We start from the raw sequence: 16,479 nt of genomic DNA, 5'->3' as shown, positions 1-16,479 counted from the left end.
GCCTTTAAAGGTTGTCTGGCTACGAGTTATGATACTTTGTGCAGGGAACTAGACTATTTCATGGAAAAATAGAGGGCGCTATATACATGAAAATAAACTGGCAAGAATCAGCATAGACATAAATATTTATGTCTGTAAATAAATATTTACGATTTATGTCTGTGAGAATCAGTGATGAAATCTATGGTGTACTGTTTACAACACACATTTCTAACTCTCTCTAAGCGACGCAACTACAGGGCGCGATGGCACAATGGCTCCCTTGCGTCGTCCCGTCGCGTCGATTGGAAGAGACTAGAAAGAAGCAGAAATGTGTGTAAATAGCACACGATAAAAATCACTCACAAAACTCGAAAACATACTTGAAATCGAGACACAAATCAAACAAAGGATATTTCACCATCTGTTGAAGTTTAGTGGGCAGTCCGATCAATGACCAAAGATATTAATCCTTTAAAGTCCATCTAATATCTAGCGTGAGAAATTATTCGGACAGAAAGTTTTTGTAAGATGTACAAATTGGTCACAATTAGATAAATACGGTAGCACAAAAGAATGATACATGTACAGAGTTAACAGAACATTACATGGGAGAACAAAATTTAAACGATTCATTATACCAATACATTTGGATACTTTACTCGAGACTACACTTATATGACTCTTCCAAGATAAGTGCTTATTTATATTTATACCCGAAAATGTTGTACTTGTTACTTTATTCAACGTTTTGCCATTTAATACCAAAGGGGAAAGTTTGAATGTCTTTTTGTTGTTTAGTACAAAATATCATATAATTAGATTTGGCTAGATTGATACACAGTTTTGTTTGCCAATAGCCAAACGTTTATTTTTGTGAGTTCAGTATTTAAAATCAGAATAGCTGTATTAACATTATCATGACTATAAATAAGGCTTGTCTCATTTGCAAATAGACAAAATGAGACTTTACTAGAGGTATTACATATATCATTAATATGTGTAATGAACAGTAGAGGGCCTAGCACGTACACCACGCCTAGTGCTCCAATTATAAATAAATCAAGATGTTGTGATTAACTGTATCAAACGCCTTGGAAAGGTCCAAAAAACACCCCAATAGAAAATTTCTTTTTTTCTATTGCAGTTACTAATTCGTTAACAACAACTCTGAATCCAAACTGTGAATCAGAGAGAATATCATATTTATTGACAAAAGATATTAGTCGTTTATAAACTAACTTCTCAAATACTTTGAAAAATGTAAATAGAACTGTTATTGGTCTAAAATTGCCAGCATCTTGCTTACAGCCACTTTTATGAATAGGTGTGACCTTACCTATTTTTAATCCTTCTAGAAATGTTCCTGTAATAAAAGATTTGTTAAAAATAATAGTCAGTGGTTTGGCTAAAGAGAACTTCGCCTGTTTTATCACATATATGTTTAGACCATCAAACCAGGGGCCTTATTTGCAGAAATTTAAAAAAGGATTTCCACTGTCTCTTCGTACATAACATGTTAACATCGAATTCAAGAATTTAACCTGTTTTTATAGACAGAGTAAGTTTGTTTATTTTGATCCGAACGGATTTTTCAGGAACTTTTTGTAAAGATGACTTTTCTTTCTGATAGGGGTGTGAATACCCTCAGATAACCAGGGAGATTTAATTTTGTCATAGCGGCATCGGATTTGTCGTAAGGGAAAATTCTTCTCATAAAGCTGAAGAACATGGTCCAGAAAAACCTCGTAGATGTCACTGAAATTGCCCAGTGAAGTTAAGTTATCCCAATCAATATCAGTTAGATCTTGAATAACTTTGTCAATGTTATCAGCATTAAAATCACGCTTAGATGTATATGTCCGATTATTTTGACTTTGTTCTTTGAAATTATTAATTACTAGAAATACAGGTAGATGATCGCTTATGTCCGTTACAAAGACACCGGCTGTAAGATTACGACAATCATTTGTAATTATACTATCAATTAAAGTCGAACTAGTAAATGTGACTCTGGTGGGTTTATCCATTGTAGGATAAAACGATTGTGAAGTAATAGTATCGATTAAGTTATGCACAGCATTGTCAAGGTCGCACTGAGACAGATCAATGTTGAAATCACCCATAATGTTACGGTGGTTCTCATCATTCACTTATCCCAGAATTGCATTAATGTGGTCAGTGAGCTTATTACATGAGACGCAAGGTGGCTTATATACAACACCAACGATTATATTCGTTGTGTAACTATTAATTATCTCAATGAAAAAGGATTCAAGTTCAGAATTATTAACAGACAAATCATCGCAGAGTTGATACACGAGATTTCGTTTTATATAAAGTGCAACTCCACCACCATTTTTGTCCTCTCTACAAAAAGCTTCTATTGAGTAGTTTGCTATTTGAGTTACAGGACTGTGGATATCCTTTAACCATGTTTCAGAGATTATTCCTATAACTGAGAAGTAGGTTTTGCGGAGACTAATATAGTTCGTAATGTGTAAGATATTTTGTTGTAAACAGCAGGCATTTAGGTGGAATAGTTTCTATCATTATTTGAATGAAATTTAGCCACATACTCATCCTGATCATGTCTCGTCCCCTGTAGAGGCAAACTTGAGCTATATGAGTGGAGGCGATCTGTATTTTGATTTCTGATCCATGTTCCTGGAAATAAAAATGTGAAGCTGATATTTGAGACCTACAAGCCAATGGCCCACGATTTTCTAAGACAATGAAAATTTATGACCGGTTTTCATTACTTTTCCCTCTAAGAAATCCATTGGGCGATATCCTACCGGGATCGCTGCACATACACGTGTAGGATGGAGCGCTGGTAGGGCACAAGTATGTAAAAAATATCACAGACAAACAAACTTACAATCCTTGCCACAGCTGCTTTCCTTTAAACAGTACCTTGAGCTCACTGGCAACAAACTCTTTATTATTCACGTATAGAAAAACCTTACCGCACATAACTCTAATAAAATAACGATGGTCAAAGGGAAGCATGGATAGAAATTCGTCCTTCCTGGTGGAGTATAATATTCTGATGGAGGCATTGACGTTGATCCTCGTACTAGGAAGTACAACAGCCAAAACTGATCAAGGACGAGACGACAACACAAAATTATTTCCAAAAATCATCACCAGCCCAGAACAGATGTATACCCAAACTATTTTTTTTTAAATTTTTTAAGAAAAACTCATTTTGTTACCATCTATCGCTTCACATCTATCACGACTCTATATTTTCTCCCGGGCTACATATACGGGTTTATAATTCCTCTGTGGTTTATGGCTTCGGACTGGAGCTCTTCAAAATGACGCTGAAAAGCATGTGGATCAACCAACACTGGGCAAGAGCTCACTGGCATAGCGCCTGCATGGTATTCTGCATATACACGTAGACCACAGGTTAAATCCCGCTCCGGTCAAGTTTGTTAATTAATCGTTATCCTTCTGGCTGAATACATTTCTTTATTTCTAAATTCAAATGCATTATTCAATGCACAGGTTGATCAAAGATTATTACAGTAATGGCCAAGCACTGTAGTCCAAAATTTGTACAAAATTGTTAAGTCCATCAAAGTATTAATATCAAAGTAAACACTGATATGAAATGAGCAGTGTCCATTAAACTACATCGAAAAAGTGGACCGATATATGCAAAGATAAAAGATGGTGTAATTAGTTTCAAGTTTTAAAGACTGTCACGGAATGTATTACAGACTCTCTATAGGCACATGATGATCAATGGCATCAGTGACATACATGTACCAGCAATATCAGTGGTGTAACTATGAAAGGGAAGGGGCAATTGATAGTTAATTGATAGTTAAAACAAGGCATAAGTTGGGCTACAATTATTTCTTCCAGTACTGGTTTCTAAGATGCCTTCAGGGGTTTTCATTTCCTTTAGAATCAAACATTAAAATTGGAACAGGTGGAAACTTAGGTCTCCCACCCTCTCAAATAGACCTCAAATCTGTCATGGTTATAAAAACCTTTTTGCAGAAATCAGCATATTTTATTGTTGTAATTATGGGTTCCTTTCTTAATAGTGCTTACTATGGCTTGCCCGGGACAACACTGTGATGGATTTGGGACTTCATCAAGTTGTCCCTACTTTGTTTATACCATTATAACTACATCGTTTGATTAATTTTCAGGTTTTTGGTTATGCACGGTCACGTTGCTCCCGATCATTGTCAGATTTTTATCCCCTATTATATTGTATCCCATTCTTTGTATGGTCGGAGTAGTATGGGTCTTTGAAGTGCCATCACCTTCTCCTGAAGCACTGTTCTCCTCATGTTTTGGTGGCGCCATATCAGGTTCATCTACACACAGGAGAAAAAAATGACTGATGCGTTTTGAAACCCTTCAAATAAAGGCACATCAATGTGGTACGCCTCCCAAAGCATTGGGAGTTTGCCAAATTGCTAACTCCAATCACACTGGCCTGTCTTTATGTCCAATTAACTAATTAAAACAGGTGCAACTGGGGTAAAATTTCGGGATGGCATTTGGGCATGCACATATTTTTCGACGGGGCACTGAAAAAAGCAAATGAACTGCAGCTTGTCAAGAGATTGTGTTCATTGTATGATTTCAATGGAGTGGGGTAAAAGGGGGGGGGGGCACAGACACCCATTGGGTGTACATGCCCCCCTGTGATCCCCTACCCTCATAGTTATGTCACTGCTGATTATTGTACCTTGACTACTGATTGAATTTTTGCCTTTTTACATCATGCATTTTTTTCGAGGGGCTTCCTCTGCCCACTTGTGTGTTGTGGTGTACAGCTTGAAATCCTCAGTATACTGAAAAATGTGTACGTAATTTTGTTTTAAATGTAACATTATAAAATGCACATGGCGACTGGCATATAGGGGAACTGTAAGAGGGAGTAGCTTCCTTCCTGCTGGTAATATATTAACTCTTTGTTGTTTTCTTGTTTTGTTTGATTTTTTTTTATTTCTGGGATCCATATATGAAAGTACTCTCTGCACTGCCAGTGCTTGTTGACATTTTTTGTGAATAGAATGTGTTGAAATTGGCCTCCTTTGAACCCAAACCTAGGTACACTGCTGCACATTACTGTATTCCATTACTAACTACCTCTCTGAACTTTAACTCCGACATAAAACTGTGCATTTGTCAGATGAACGAGAAACAGCTTCCCTAAAAATGAACCTGATTGTAGTTGAACTAGCTCATAAATATTGCAGCATACCTATATTTGTATTCTCCAGAGCGTCCACCAGATAACCATAGTGCCTTGTTTCCCGAAGGCTATCGCAGAATGCCCCAAAAGCATTAGATCCCTTCTTCTCCAGCTCATTTAAGATTTTGCGCACTTGGTCCTATGAAAAAAAATGTGGGTAGGTTAACTTTTAAATCAATCAGTAAATGAAAGCCTGTTTTGCACAATGTGCAAATTAAAATTAGACACACCTAGGCTATAGCTAGTGAATTGGGGCTCAGTGCTGAGGATTTGTTTCAGTGTAATATGTTTGCTTAGACATGTAAATATAAGTATGTCGGTGTTAAATAGATAAAATGGTCCTTGTTTTTGCCAGAAATTTGTTATCAGAAATTTTAATAATTAGATGGACATTATGCCGAGAGAATCTCACCTTGTTTTGGATTATCATTGTTTTTGATCAAAAACGATTTATAAAAAATCTCAAATATCCCACCATACAAAAAGTAAATGGTAAAAGTTTCAATTCATTATCACTAATATAGGACAGTCTCAAACTAAATACATAGTTCTAGGATTGAACACTGTAAAGGGCATAGAAAACAGTGTTTGAATTTGGTATGATTTGACAGAAAAATGTTGAAAACAAAAGGCACAAAATGATGTACTCCAGGGACCTTTTGGTGACTGTGGAAATCGAAGGGACAAAGGCCCATGAACTTCTCTTAGTGTTTAACAAATTAAGGATGTGCATGTATCAATCCAGACAAACACTCAACCGGGTGAGAAATTCAATGTTACCACCTTGTTAAGCTGTAATATTAACATTCTATATCATCAGCATGATAATATTTCAGAATAAAAAGTGTGGTAATGACATTTACAAAGAGAAAAATAACAGAAAAGTAAAAAACACAAAAGATTACTTGGCGGGTATCTCTGGAAATTTCATCACATATTTCAAGTGTAAAGATGCCCTCCTGTATAAGGTGATCAAGTATCTCTTTGGGTGTGATGTTTTCCACCAAAACTTTTCGATTTTTTCGTAATCGCATTTTGTCTGTCTCATCCATGGTGAAGTAATGGCCTAATGCAATGAAGTGAAACAAAAACAACAAAATAAAAAGACTGGTACTATAAAACAATATTCCAACTGATTATCTGGTCAACCAACCAATGAAGAAATGATTGAACCAACTATATAACTACCCCCCACTAATGGAGAGATAAGATGAAAATAATTACGAGGATGACAACCAGTGAAAATCAACAACATTATCTAGACAACCATCAATACATTTAGGTGAAGAAAATCAACCTTTTCCTCTATCACCTTCTTCACAGGATCTACTTGCCCTGTCTGATTACTGGGAAAAGTATATTGATAAGAGTAGTCACTCTTATCCAAACGATTAGGAGAGTTTAGAGAGATGCAATGATGGGGGATTGGGAAATGCCACAAATTGGGAAAAAGACTGTAATAAAGATTGATTGGACAGTCATCCAATTATTTTTGGAGAGATTCTAAACAGCAAAAAATGTGTCAGGATGCTCCACTGGTCATGTAACTAATAAACTATATGTATTTACCAAAACAAAAATATCCAACCCATCCTGGAAAATGACACAGAATCTATATCTTTACTTGAAAATCAACCAAAAAATCGCATTTTGAGGCTGGGTGTTAACGGACGCCTTTGAAAAAGGTGGCTTGCTCTTGTGTGTCATCATCTACAAGACCATACTCATTTGCTTTCTACAAAGTGCACCAAGTATGACTTTGTCGTACTCAAGTATAAATGAGTGTAAAAGGAACATACAAACAAACAAACAAACAAACAAACAAACAAACAAACAAACAAAGGAACAAACACCCCAACAAACAAACAAACCAACAAACGAACGAACAAACGAACGAACGAACAAACAAACAAACAAACAAACAAACAACCCAACACACCAACAAACAAACAAACAAACAAACAGAATGACCTCACCTTAATATTTCGTGCTCAAATAAATGACAAAAACCCTGATAGCTACCACACTCAATTTTTCCCAATATTTGTCCTGACAAAAATTTCCATGAACAAAGTTTATTTAACTGCAACCTAGTCCCTTTAGTTTGAGCAAAAACAGCACAGTGGTATCACTTGACACTGCTCCATCGCCAGTGAGCATTCTTTTTGAAAGATGGAGTCGAATTTCAAATTGGCTCAAACAAACTGTAACCGACGAGTTGAGTAGGTGCAATCAGTCGATTAGCAGGATAGCGGATTCCATTGAACAATCTTCCATGATCACATATTTTATTTATTAGATGTACTTACAAGGCGGAGCTGTCAGCATACAATGTCAATGTAATGATACATGTTTTCATAATCAAGACGTAAAATATTTGATGATCATGGTGAACACGTGTCTTACCAGCGATCACTAGATGATAACTGGAATGTTAGAATTGTTGTCTCCTTCGAGACGTCACCTAGTACAAGTCTGCAAAAGATGAATGGACCATGGACGTACGTGAACTTGGCGGAAGACGGAAGACCGTTTCGGTGGGGACTTCCCCAACAGCACGTAATTGTTTGCAGAGGGCGCTAATTTAGCTAACAGCAGAATATAGCGTGCATGGCACACGCACACTGCGCGAAACACTCGTTAAACACTACAAATTAAAATAAAGTAGAAAGACATAAAGTGTCATCACTTTTACATTTTCGAAAAGTTAGTGTTTGTTAAGTTAATTTCCATGAAACTACTTTTTCCAACTTTGTTAGTACGAGATGAATTTTTCCCAAACTTAATAGTTATATTATGGAGGACGAAAAGTGGCCATCTGCTTTTTACCTGTCAAACAAGCAGGAAAGTGGATTGAACGTTTTGACTACAACCGTGAAATAAACTTTTCTGCTTTTGTGATACCGGAAAAGCAAATTTTACATAGGTGGCCGAAAAGTGGCCATCTGCTTTTCTGTCCTTAAGGGTGCAGACCACTAATTCAAGTGAGAATTAATTTTTGGCTAGCTCTTTAGCATTAAAAGTGTTCCCACAGTATCTTTAGAAAAGGAGATTGTTTGGCCCCCAAATGGTGAGATTGTGTAAATTGCTGCCAGGATGAACTCCCTGGGTCTTTGAGCTTTCATATGAGAGCAGAATGGCTAAAAAATTACGGTTGAAAAATAGTCCGAAGTACCCGAAAAAATTGAGGGTTGCCACTCGAAAAATGGCTGCAATCGGACTTCAGAAAATTCCGGGGGTGGTTTTGTTTTGTGGGAATAATTAACAATGTAATTGGTTAACCCACAAAAAAATTGAAAAGAAAATGAAAGATAAGGGACTAGACAATAATTTCATTTCATAAAATCTCAGGGATGTTGGTATGCACGTTATTGGGCCCTGAACAGTGCTGAATTTACACTGCATTCAATGGGGCTTGAATTAGTGGACTGTACCCTCGATGGTCAGTGAATGGGGTTATGAATATGGAGGTTCAAAAGTGGACATTTGCTTTTCTGCTGTTCAAAAAGCAAAAAAGCAGATCGGACGTTTTTACACAGCGATTTTTTTCACTTTTCTGCTTTCTCATAACCAGAAAAGGAGATTGAACAGTTTGTCAAGATGTAATTTTCTTCTTGCCACCAGAATGAAATTTACTTTCAAGTCTACAGTGGTGGTCCAAAAACGGACATCTACTTTTCTGCTTCGTACAAAAACTGACTGGTTATAATCGTATATAGTCCAAAAGTGGACAATTGCTTTTCTACTGACAAAATAGGACAAAATCGTACTGAACGTTTTTGTAAAAAGCTTTTTCCATTTTTTGAAACAAGAAAAGCAGACTGAATAATAAACTGATAAGCATTTCCTTGTATTCTAGGTTTGCTTCTAAAATAAGATTTTTTAAAAATTTATCCGACATTACCACTGGCGGTTCAAAAGTGGACATTGTGGTTTTACTTTGCTTCATGGAGAAAACTCAGTGAACAGATCGCACAAAATATGTTTTTCCACTTTTCTGTTTTCTGAGAGCAGATTGAACATTTTAAATACAAAGTGGTCCAAAAGTGGTCATCTGCATGCTGTCCTTCTAGGCCTATTCGCCTTTACCCAACTGGTCCATCTATCGCGCTCATTATACGTCACGATCGGTTGTCAACGGGGCGGAATTTGTCCAATCCGCAAAGCTTCCTGAATCATTGCGTGCCCAGGCAGGCAGTTCTTAGGGTCACGATAAGTGAGTACCAATAGCGCACCGGATGTGGGCCGGGCCACCCAGTCAGAATGATATTTACAATTTTCTTTCAGTGACACCGCGTGCGCCCAGTCTCTTGGAGCTGTCAGTGTTTAATTGGGCGGATTTGGAAGACTAGCTTTTGTATCACTGGGATGGGATAAGATGGGTAAAAGCTTACCTTTTTCGATCAGATGTCGTCAATAATTGAAATAATAAAGAACAGTCGCTGCACAACCAGATCATCTATCGGTTTAACTACATGTACATGTATTTATAGAAGAATACCAGCTTTGGTCCATTATCGTGTATATGACTGAACCCAGGCCCTTCGACTTTGCACAAGTTGTGTCAGCCAGCCCACTACTGAATAATACAAGCCGGGTGGAATTTAGCTAGGTGTTGGATGTAAAAAGAGATATTATTGACTGTACCGTTACATTATCAGGGGTTGCAGCATGGAACATGTAGATTTAGGCATTAATAATGTCTAAATGCTTTATAGATTTAAGGGAGAAAACTATCTATGTACTTTATATAAAAAAAAATTAAATGTTTAAATTACATTTTTTGAAACAAAATCCCCACAATCGGTAGAAGGGTGTTTATCCCTGAAATTTAGAGTTGAAATTGCTTGACTTTGTTTTGACACGCTGACCTTTGGGTGTGGCGGAGACCCAGGAAAACAGATGCCCAGTTTCAGACCACTACAAAAGAATTGTTCCGCCGTGTCGAAAAGTATTAAAGACAGACTCTTTAAAAACACTCAATTAAGCTTTCAGTATTGCAAGGCAGAAGGCACAATGTCCATTTTTGAAACGCCAGTGTATTTTTTTTAAATATAAATTGCTTGTAGCGGAAAAGCTGATAATTAGAATATGCGTTTCGGATGAGCTTATCGTTCAATCGGCTTTCCTGTGCAGCAGAATATTGTACACTATCAAAACAACATTCAATGGGATTTTCTCCTAGTTTGACAGTGAAAAACCGCATGTCCACCTTTGAACCGCCGTAATACTTGTGAATATGTCCAATCACTTTTTGTGGGAGGTAAACAAGTACACGTCCGTTTTCGAACTGCAACTGTAGACTTGAAAGTAAATTTAATTTCTCTGGTGGCAAGAACATGAAAAGGTAGAAAAATGCATCTTGGCGAACCGTTCAATCTCCTTTTCTGGTTGTGAGAAAGCAGAAAAATTTCGTTGTGTAAAACGTCTGATCTACTTTTTGAACAGTAGAAAAGCAACATGTCCACTTTTGAACCTCCATACATGAACCTGTAGGTTACCACCATTTCCGTTCGTAGGGGGGATGAAGACGTATAGAAACCAATGCTTCACCATGTTTTCTGCGGACCAATCCCATGCAGCAGTATCAGTGTCCCTGTGAGGCAGAAAACAGCATCTCAAAGGAAATACAGTTTTACAGCTATAGATACACAAGTTTGCTTGGTCCAAGGAAAACATGTGAAAAGATAGGGTCACATTAGGGTGGACTGCAATTATTGGTTTATACGTCTTCAATCCCCCAAAAGGATATGGTCATAACCTGAGGTTCACGACCCCGTTCACGACCCTTGGAAGGCAGAAAATCTGATGGCAACTTTTCAGCCGCCTACGTAAAATTGCTCCTCCGGTATCAAAAAAGCAAAAAAGTAAAATTCATGGTTGTTGTCAAACGTTCGACCCACATTTCTGCTTGTTCGAAGGAGAAAAGCAGATGGCCACTTTTCGCCCTCCGTAGTTATTCTCCAGTTCCTTCTTCTGGGGGTCATTTTCAGGAACATTGTTTCTACACGTATTTGGAAAGGCAAAGTTTTACGAGAAATGTCTTTGATCAATTTTTTTATGAAATACATTGTTTCCAAATTAATTTTCAAAAGGTATATTTCTAAGTTCGATTTTATATCTCATAAAATTGAACTTCAAAAATATTACTCATAAAAACGAACTTGGAATATCTTTATTTTGTCAATTTTGTTATAAAAACCCAATCAACAAAAAAAACCCCAAAAACAAAAGAAGGATTCTAAATATTAATCTTATTGTCCTTTTCTGTATTTTGAGATTTTCTTTTAGCTTGAACGGACAGATCTAGCATCAAACGTACAAACAACTTCCTTTTCTTAAAACATAACTCAGCAGCTACCTTTGAAAGAATTTATCACTTCCAAAACAGTATGCCACATAATCAGTACTAACAGAATTGTTCTGTGTGGACTTTATTGTGCTTCCATAAATAGTACACATCAGCGATACTACAACCACACTGTTACTGCATAATGTTCTTTGGTGTGTAAGGTTCTAAACAGCAAGTACGTGTATTATGTACAGGCAAGTGGGAATATATATCAATTCAACATTACATTACCACTTTTTAAAAAACTTTTGCATGATTGATGGCCTTTACACACTCCCCCACACACCCAAATCTTTAAGTCAAATGCACTTCAAGCTACACACATACATGTAAATCTGTCTAGTTTAATATTAGTCATAAGATTACATCATAATACATAAAATCAGATACTCTGTAAAAGACAATGACCTATGTACAATGAATGTTTGACAATGTATTCAACCTAAAGATCTCAATGACAAGTACACTGAACTTTGGATCAGAATCTCCATATAACCCTAGGTAGTTCTCTGGATGATCTAACCCTTTCACTGATAAACATTCAAAATTTACACTGGACCAAAAAGGACTTGCAATGGTATATCTTAAGATGAGTTGACTTCAAAACTGTCCAGTGAATGTACTGATGACCGACATTCATCAATTAAGACTATTGGGGTTTATGAATTCCCTCACTAAGAACAAAAATTACCTGCACTTGTGCAAAGATTTAAAGAGTTTGAAACACCTTGGAACTGCATGTATATGTGAACAATTTTGATATGTTCAGTTAAAAGAGTGTGTCAAAAATGCAGCTGCAACATGAATGAATATGTGCTTTGGTTTATAGTTACTTTACAAAGGTCCAATCCTGAACCAAATCTTTTGGGGGTGGGGGAGCCCCAAAATTTGGAATTTTTTTTTCATGTACCTTTTGCAGCCATTCTGAGGGTCGAGGATGCATTCTGGGGCTTTTTGCAACCTTTTTGAATGAAGAGAAATGTAATAGACCAGAAATTCATCTTTTTCTCATTATTTTGGGAGGCACTATCGATCCACCCTTACAACCACTTTTTCTTGACAAATCACTGTATATTTTCAGTCATCCCATGAAACACAATTTTTGTTAGCTACATTCCTCTGATGATGCATTTACAACTATTCATACAAACCAATATGGGCTAAGTTGTTTGCTCTCTAATACACACTGGCATTCTTACATTGGCCAGATCATTCCAGGCAGTCTACTTCCAGTGCATGAAACAAACTGAGAATCAGACAAGCAATAAAGTACTTTTCCTGAAAAGACACACACTTAAAGGCACATAAAAAGTCTTCAAAATGAGACATGTAAAATTGCAACATTTTCATTTGTAAGGATTAAGAAACAATTGAACTATGAGCCGGCTCTATGTGTACATGTAGGTTGATATGATATGGTATGTTGCTTGAAACATATCTGTACATTTGTGTTGTCATGCATAATTAAACCAAAGTTTTTGTAATATTACTACATTTGTAAAACATCACCTCTGCAGACTAATTACACTCAAATGTGATGTGTATTCACAAATGGGCCACTACAATTGCATAGTTGTTGCAGTGTAATTTGACATGCATTGTATATGTTTGGGGAGATGATTTTTCCCCATAAACATGACAAAGAAGGTGGTTGATTTGGGGGAAAAAAAGAAGAAAAACAAGCGAAATCTTTAATTTAATCACACACTGTAAGAGAGCAGTTGATAAAGAACACAATGGCAGGAACTTTGCACTTTGCAGATATGGCAAACAGACATTAAATAAACATGCAAACATTGATTGTGCTGGCATTTTGTTACTGAGTCAACAGATTCATGTGCTGTTATATGAAAAGATTATGTACATGTACATGAAAATTTCAATGCAACAGTACCATGACATGAAAAAGCATGACCTAGAGAACTGAAAAACTGAAGTAAATACTCATCCATTCAGGCCAACTTACGTTACATACCTAGAATGGACATTCTTTTGTTTTCATGTAGTTAAGAAAACTCAGTGGAATACTCATTTTTCCGGGAACATGATTTTCAGCTGGATTTTTGTAAAATGTTTCCCTGACTGTTCCTCTTCCTTTTACGACAGATATGTGAAACCCCCCAATACCTCTAAACTTCTTTTTCATAGAAGGGGAAACATTTTGTGAATGTAAGTCAGTCCACAGAACATCTTCCTTTCCTGCATTGTGTGGACATCTTTTGTTCACAAGTCCACACTAGGTATGTAAGGTTAGTGCATTTACACCAACTGAACAAATTCAACACTACAAGAAACTACAAGAAGTCTTTGTCAGCAAGCTTTAACGAAAGGAAAGACTGCAATAGCCCAAGCTCCCTTTTTTCTTAAGTATCCTTTGTTTTCTTCAGATATCCTTCCAAATAAATCAGATTACAAGATAGAATCCAGTCATCAAAAGGTGCCCCCTCCCTGGTCCGACAGAACCCGAAAGATAGAATCAAATAGTAATTATTCTTGGTCTCATTACTCAAATCCAGCAGAATTTGCCTACTGTGATATCCTGCTACATGTAGGTTTTGCACGACTGGAGTTAAGGACATGTACCAAAAGGCTTATTTAAAAAGCCTGCTTCTAATTAGCTGGAGATATAAACAAAGCTACATTAAGGAAAACCCAGACTTATTTTTATCAAATCTCCCCCTCCCATTGTCTCATCCTTAATGATGAGTGGCTTGATTAATAAGCTGGAAAATCAAGCCATGTGTAAACATGTGAACAATCATGGTGTGCAGAAGTAAGCTTGGAAAAATTCAAAGAACGGTCAAACCATTTCTTTCATATACATTTCAAATAAATTTATGTTTTCAATATACAATACACACTTTAAATAATTTGATACTGTATTAAAGTTTAGATAAAATCCATCACCTACATGTATCTATAACCAGAGGCAGTGATCAAGAATAAAACAGCGTTTTGCATTCTATGTGCTTTTTTACACAAATCTTGTTCCCTCTTCTCTTAATTTTACCAATTAAACATAGAGTGTCCAATGATGAAAATGATGGGGGGTTGATATATGAACAAGAAATTATGCTTGATACTACTGTATTCCAATAAACTCAGTGATTGGAGGTGCATTGACCATTAAGGCTTTGTACTCCTTGACAAAGAGCTTGAGTCGATTGACGTATTCTTTCTCGTGGTAGGGCAACTTGTGATCCTGCAGATACTTCTTCACAATTGGCCGGATCTTCAGACACATGTTGTCAGACAGCTTGGGGAAAAGATGGTGCTCGATGTGGCAACCAATGAGTGAGTGCCCAAAATTCCAGTCCAACAGGAGATTGTGGGATAGGTTGAGGACACCCGAGGACATCATGTACAGGCGAGGTGGGCGGTTCTCAGGGAGGTACATGGGAAGGCCGATGTGCTGAAAAACGTTGACATGGATGTAGGGAATCTCCATGACTGCACGAGATGATAACAGGCTAAGCACAGCAGATGTCAGTGATAGGCCTGATACATACACTAGGAGGGAGATGTTGGCAATAAGGCCTAATGTGACCACGACAGCGCACTGTACGGCCTTCTTCACCTTCTCCTCCTGGAGGAGAAAAACAACTGCCAGAACTGGATACAAAGGAGGTAGGAAAAGGGGTGCCACAAACATGTAGATCAGGCAGGGCAGAAATGGGACTCGCCAGGTACTAGAGTCACCCAGCCCAATGATATTGGTGTGAGGATGGTGAATTTTAACATGAGTGCTTTTGGAGAACTCAGCGGAAAATGAGCCCAGAAACTCCACAAAGAAAACTTCCCAGAAGTGACTGGCAATCTTGGAGCGACAGAGAGCTGAATGGATAGCAAGGTGTGCCATCTTGGTTTTCACCATGCCATAAAAGAACCCCATGAGCAGGATACCAACAACAAAGGGGGGCCATGTTGGATAGCCAAGTAGCAACAGACCTGGGGGCACCAGGGCAAACCCTGATGCAATGATACACCAGTCAACCCCATACAAATCCCACCACGATGCCCTGCTTTGAATTGCCTGGACAGCATGGGTGAGCTCACTCATGCTACCTCCATTGAGTGTATCAGACAGGACTTCTCCATTTGCTTGCTTCATTGACTTACGCTCCATTGTGCTGACTTCCAATTTGGGCAGATGTACCAAATCTCTGAAAGTTTATAAAGTGTGTAAAATAAATGAAAAAAAAATGCTCTGAGATAAAGAAATCTCAAACCATATTAAACACCAAAAAACTATAATATAACACATAAAATTCAAAACAAAATGAAATAACTCTGCATTTAAAAGTAAGCTTGTACCGATGTACCAATTAGATGTATGCTCAGAAATTGAAGCAAAGAATGTGCTTTGAAACAATCACACTTTTTAGCAGGGTTGGGTTTACAAATCAGAATATTTAAATTTATATTCGATTTTTCTGTTTCTATAAAACTTGGAGACAAGTAATCTTATTCCAAATCTTGCAAATGCCTGTTAATTTTCTATCATTTATATCTTTTTTTTACAAAATTAAAGAAATTTGGATTCAAGTTAAGTAATTTGATTAAATTCACAACCTCCCCCGTGAAATGCATGCAGTATAACACCGTACATGCATGCACATTAAAACAGTTCCTTCGGAACAGAGTGTCCCAAGGTAAAATGCTACATGGTAAAATGCATCACCATGTTTTTTGGTAGGCCTAGTGCCGAAGCGCAAGCCTAGTCAACACTGCACTGGCAAAACAATCACTTACCGCTGAGAACCCGAAGTCTGAAGTGAAACGATCGATTTAGTTTGCTGCCTGTGAGATGGGTGCACTGCACGGTGTACGTGCACTTCACATCAACAGTTGATCATTAATGTCAATGTGAGGAGAAACGCGTCATATGTACGTTGCTATATAAAAGCTCCATGCTCAT

The 16,479-nt window shown here is 37.3% G+C and overlaps 2 protein-coding genes and 1 pseudogene across 2 annotated transcripts; all 3 read right to left on the bottom strand.

The window, feature by feature from the left end:
* Window positions 1–404: 404 nt before the first annotated feature.
* Window positions 405–3,356, bottom strand: LOC147796933 (uncharacterized; annotated as a pseudogene).
* On the bottom strand, window positions 2,879–7,769 carry LOC110982481 (caspase-2-like). Its single transcript, XM_022240907.2, has 4 exons — window positions 7,616–7,769; window positions 6,115–6,275; window positions 5,219–5,348; window positions 2,879–4,322 (listed from the first exon to the last, which is right to left on the bottom strand). The coding sequence occupies exons 2-4, from the start codon at window positions 6,259–6,261 to the stop codon at window positions 4,141–4,143; spliced, it is 459 nt and encodes a 152-aa protein (XP_022096599.2). The 5' UTR covers window positions 6,262–6,275; window positions 7,616–7,769; the 3' UTR covers window positions 2,879–4,140.
* Window positions 7,770–11,627: 3,858 nt separating this feature from the next.
* LOC110982442 (fatty acid desaturase 6-like) lies at window positions 11,628–16,448 on the bottom strand. Its single transcript, XM_022240828.2, has 2 exons — window positions 16,314–16,448; window positions 11,628–15,724 (listed from the first exon to the last, which is right to left on the bottom strand). The coding sequence occupies exon 2, from the start codon at window positions 15,685–15,687 to the stop codon at window positions 14,644–14,646; it is 1,044 nt and encodes a 347-aa protein (XP_022096520.2). The 5' UTR covers window positions 15,688–15,724; window positions 16,314–16,448; the 3' UTR covers window positions 11,628–14,643.
* Between the last annotated feature and the right edge of the window lie 31 nt (window positions 16,449–16,479).

This window comes from Acanthaster planci, linkage group LG13 (assembly GCF_054643075.1).
Source record: "Acanthaster planci isolate LZ-2023a linkage group LG13, COTS_SCS, whole genome shotgun sequence".
Taxonomy (NCBI): domain Eukaryota; kingdom Metazoa; phylum Echinodermata; class Asteroidea; order Valvatida; family Acanthasteridae; genus Acanthaster; species Acanthaster planci.
This window is presented reverse-complemented; position numbering and strand designations above follow the sequence as displayed.

What these genes read in the sequence shown, in the direction of transcription:
- LOC110982481 (XM_022240907.2), bottom strand. Translation starts at nt 6,261, where the DNA reads ATGGATGAGACAGACAAAATGCGATTACGAAAAAATCGAAAAGTTTTG. An exon ending in TTTCCAGAGATACCCGCCAA is followed by an intron (nt 5,349 to 6,114) that starts GTAATCTTTTGT and finishes TTTTTTTCATAG; the next exon opens with GACCAAGTGCGCAAAATCTT. An exon ending in TCTGGAGAATACAAATATAG is followed by an intron (nt 4,323 to 5,218) that starts GTATGCTGCAAT and finishes TCCTGTGTGTAG; the next exon opens with ATGAACCTGATATGGCGCCA.
- LOC110982442 (XM_022240828.2), bottom strand. Translation starts at nt 15,687, where the DNA reads ATGGAGCGTAAGTCAATGAAGCAAGCAAATGGAGAAGTCCTGTCTGAT.